The following is a 3367-nucleotide window of genomic DNA, read 5'->3' on the forward strand; positions in this document are numbered from 1 at the left end:
AACCCGATCAAAAAATCTAACAGAAAATAAAAGAGAATACGTAAAGAGAGTTGTAAAATAATAAATATATAATTTATATTAAAGAACAAATTATTATTAGTTTTAGATATTGAGGGTATTTTAGGCAGTTTGAGAAGTGTATTTAGTATAATATTGAAATGAAAAACTAAATGAGTAGTGTATTAAGTAAGGGGTGTGTATTAAGAGATTATGAGTGTGTATTTAATATTACTCTCCCTTTACTTAAAGAAAAATTGTTTAGAAAAACACAAGAAATAATATGAGTGAGTTGATTTTTTTAGCAGTTTTCAAAGTACAGTTTTTAAATGGAGAAGAAAACTGACAGAATGGTAATTATGTAACAATAGTGAAGATTCGTTGAATAATTCATAATTTTTTTTCGTGAGTCGAACTCACAATCACTTACTAAAGAGAGACTATGCCGTTAGACCAAATCGTAATGGGCGAATTATTCATAATTGAGTTAATATTTCTAAAACTATAATTTTCAATTTATTCATTATAAAGGTGTTAATTATCATTTTATTTTATTTTAGTGTTTAGTTTGGAGAAACAAAACGATATGTAACCGGTCAAATGAAACTCCTAAACAAGAATTAATTCATATAAAAGTTACTAGAAGAGGAAGTTATGAAAACAGTTTATCACTTCTTCCTCTATACATCCCTAAAACCAAATAGTTATAGCTAGCTAACTCTCACAACATCCAACAAAAAACAAACACGCTTTCAATTTTGTCACTTTCTTTAGTTTTTCAGTTTGTTCAACAATATTCTCATATTACTAAAGCATTACAAGATTCATCATATAAACAGTGATATGAATTATTGAAGAATATACATAACCTTGATCGGGGTCAATATTTTTGATCGTGAAAGAGAAAGCTAGCCAATATATTTGAGTTCTGTCATGTCTACACTTCATGAAACACAACATCCACTTTTGGAGAACTATGGTAATAATAATAGTGCATCACCTGCAACAACAACATTATCATTATCATCTTCATCACCGTCATCGTCAGTACTACCTTCAAAACCACCAAAGACACCAGCACAAAAAGCAATGAGAAAGACATTTAAAGGTACAGCCCATTTGGCTAATCTTCTCCCAACTGGAACAGTTCTCACATTTCAAATGTTCTCCCCAGCTTTTACATATCAAGGAAAGTGCCCCACCGTTGCCAACCATACAATGACAATATCTCTTCTAATTTTTTGCTCTGTTTCCTCTTTCCTTTTATGCTTCACGGATAGCATTCGTGACGAGCGTGGCAAAGTTCGATACGGCTTGGCCACGTTTAAAGGGTTGTTTGTGCTTGATGGGTCGTACAAAATTAGGGTAGAGGACGTAGCAAAATACAAGCTTACATTCATTGATTTCTTTCATGCTTTTATGTCTGTGTTGGTATTTGGGGCAGTGGCATTGTTTGATCAAAATATTGTCAACTGTTTTTATCCCCAGCCATCAGAAGAAGGGAAACAACTTTTGTTTGCGGTGCCAGTTGGAGTTGGTGTTGTTTGCAGTATCTTATTTGTTTTGTTCCCTACCAGACGCCATGGTATTGGCTTCCCTCTTTCTCGTAGCTAGAGAGAGAACAACAACATACTATTAATTTGTAATTAATTCATTCTTAAGTTATATTAATGGATCATGTTGTTTTATGCCAAACATTAATCTTAAATAATATGTATCATGTTATTCATCATGTATAGTTTCCTTATTAATAATTAACAGGATTTGAGCTCACAATTTGTCATATGTTTCTACAAACATAAAAATAGAAAAACTAATACTCTAATTAAAATCTGAACACTTTTCTCATTGAAATAGAAGTTGATATAATTAGATTAATAGCCAGCAGATTGCCAAAGGTTAAAGTCTAGTTGTACTTACTGAAAGACAACCGACAAAGAAATATGGAAATAAGCGAAGTTAACTCATTACAAGACAATGATAAACTCACAATAATTAGCGAACTTGTAAACAAAGAGCCTTCGTGTCTTCTAGAAAAAAATCATTGACTAACATCCCTATTGATTGCCACACAATTATGGTACCAATAAAAAGCCACTTCGTACAAAACAAATATGAGCAAGACAAGTAAGGACGGAGGACAGTACGTAACCTAACTGGGCTATAGCCCATGAAATCTTTTAAATATTTTTTTACTTATATAAACTTAAGAGAAAACTACATAGTAACACATGATCAAATTTAAAAACACAAAAAATTTACTTATAATATTTCTTATACAAATTATGACACGAGCCCAAACCCACCACCAACAGTGCCCATACCTAACTCCAAATTTTACCCTTAAATGACAAAAATACCTAATTTTGCAACAAAATTACAAACTCCGCCAAAGATCTGCAACTCTTATCCTTGACGCATGAACAAAAGATGCCAACGATGCCTGGAAGCCAAAGACTCTAAACACCGACGACCCTAGACGTCGATGACTCGATTTGGACGTCGACGATTCGTTCTGGATGCCGATGACTCGATCTGGACGCCGACGACGCTAGACACCGCCGACTCTCTCGTCGTACTCTCCTTCGTCGATGCGTCTGACTGCTCATGTTCGCAGAATNTGTCTAGTACTACTACGTCTACGTAACTTCCGTTACGGACCGTAACGTAACGAACCTAAACGTAACCTTACCCGTAACCCGTAACGTACGTACGTAACGTAACGGTAACGTACGTACGAACCGAACGACCAACGAACGGTACGGGTAACGTAACGGACGTACGACGTACGTACGTACGTACGTACGTACGACGTACAACGTACGTACGTACGTACGTACGTTACGTACGTACGTACGTACGTACGTACGTACGTACGTAGTACGTACCGTACGACGTACGTACGTACGTACTACGTACGTACGCGACTCNGTCCCCTAACTTACCCCCGTTTCCCGTACCGGTTTGGGTACCCGGTTTTACCGGGTTCCGGTAACGGTTAACCGGTTTCCTTAACCGGGTTTTAACGGTTTTTTTTACGGTTTTTTAAAAAGGGTTAAACCCCGGTTAAACCCGGTAAAACCTTTTAAACCCGGTTTTACCGTTAAACGTTACCGTAACTAACCGTAAAACCTTAAGTTTTAAACCGTTAAACGGGTTAAAAGGTTTTAAACCGGTTAACCCGGAACCGGAAACCGTTTACCGGTTTACCGTTTCCGGTAGGTTAAGGTCCGGACGTACGACGTACGTACGTACTCGGTACGGACCCGGACCGGACCGACCGACGACTAACCGCCGACTCTCTCTCTCTCTCTCTCTCTCTCTCTCTCTCTCTCTCTCCCGATGACGCTAGACGCAGACACATGAACAG

At 37.1% G+C, this 3367-nt stretch overlaps 1 protein-coding gene across 1 annotated transcript; it reads left to right on the plus strand.

Moving 5' to 3' along the window:
• The first annotated feature begins 1086 nt into the window (after positions 1 to 1086).
• On the plus strand, positions 1087 to 1611 carry LOC101293416. The gene has a single exon (XM_004305381.1). It carries the CDS (start codon positions 1087 to 1089, stop codon positions 1609 to 1611), a length of 525 nt encoding a protein of 174 aa, XP_004305429.1.
• Positions 1612 to 3367: the final 1756 nt, after the last annotated feature.

The sequence above is a fragment of the Fragaria vesca genome, linkage group LG6 (assembly GCF_000184155.1).
Source record: "Fragaria vesca subsp. vesca linkage group LG6, FraVesHawaii_1.0, whole genome shotgun sequence".
Taxonomy (NCBI): Eukaryota; Viridiplantae; Streptophyta; class Magnoliopsida; order Rosales; family Rosaceae; genus Fragaria; species Fragaria vesca.

Bases quoted from the DNA above. Each gene is read 5' to 3' on its own strand.
- LOC101293416 (XM_004305381.1), top strand. From the start codon at position 1,087: ATGAGAAAGACATTTAAAGGTACAGCCCATTTGGCTAATCTTCTCCCA.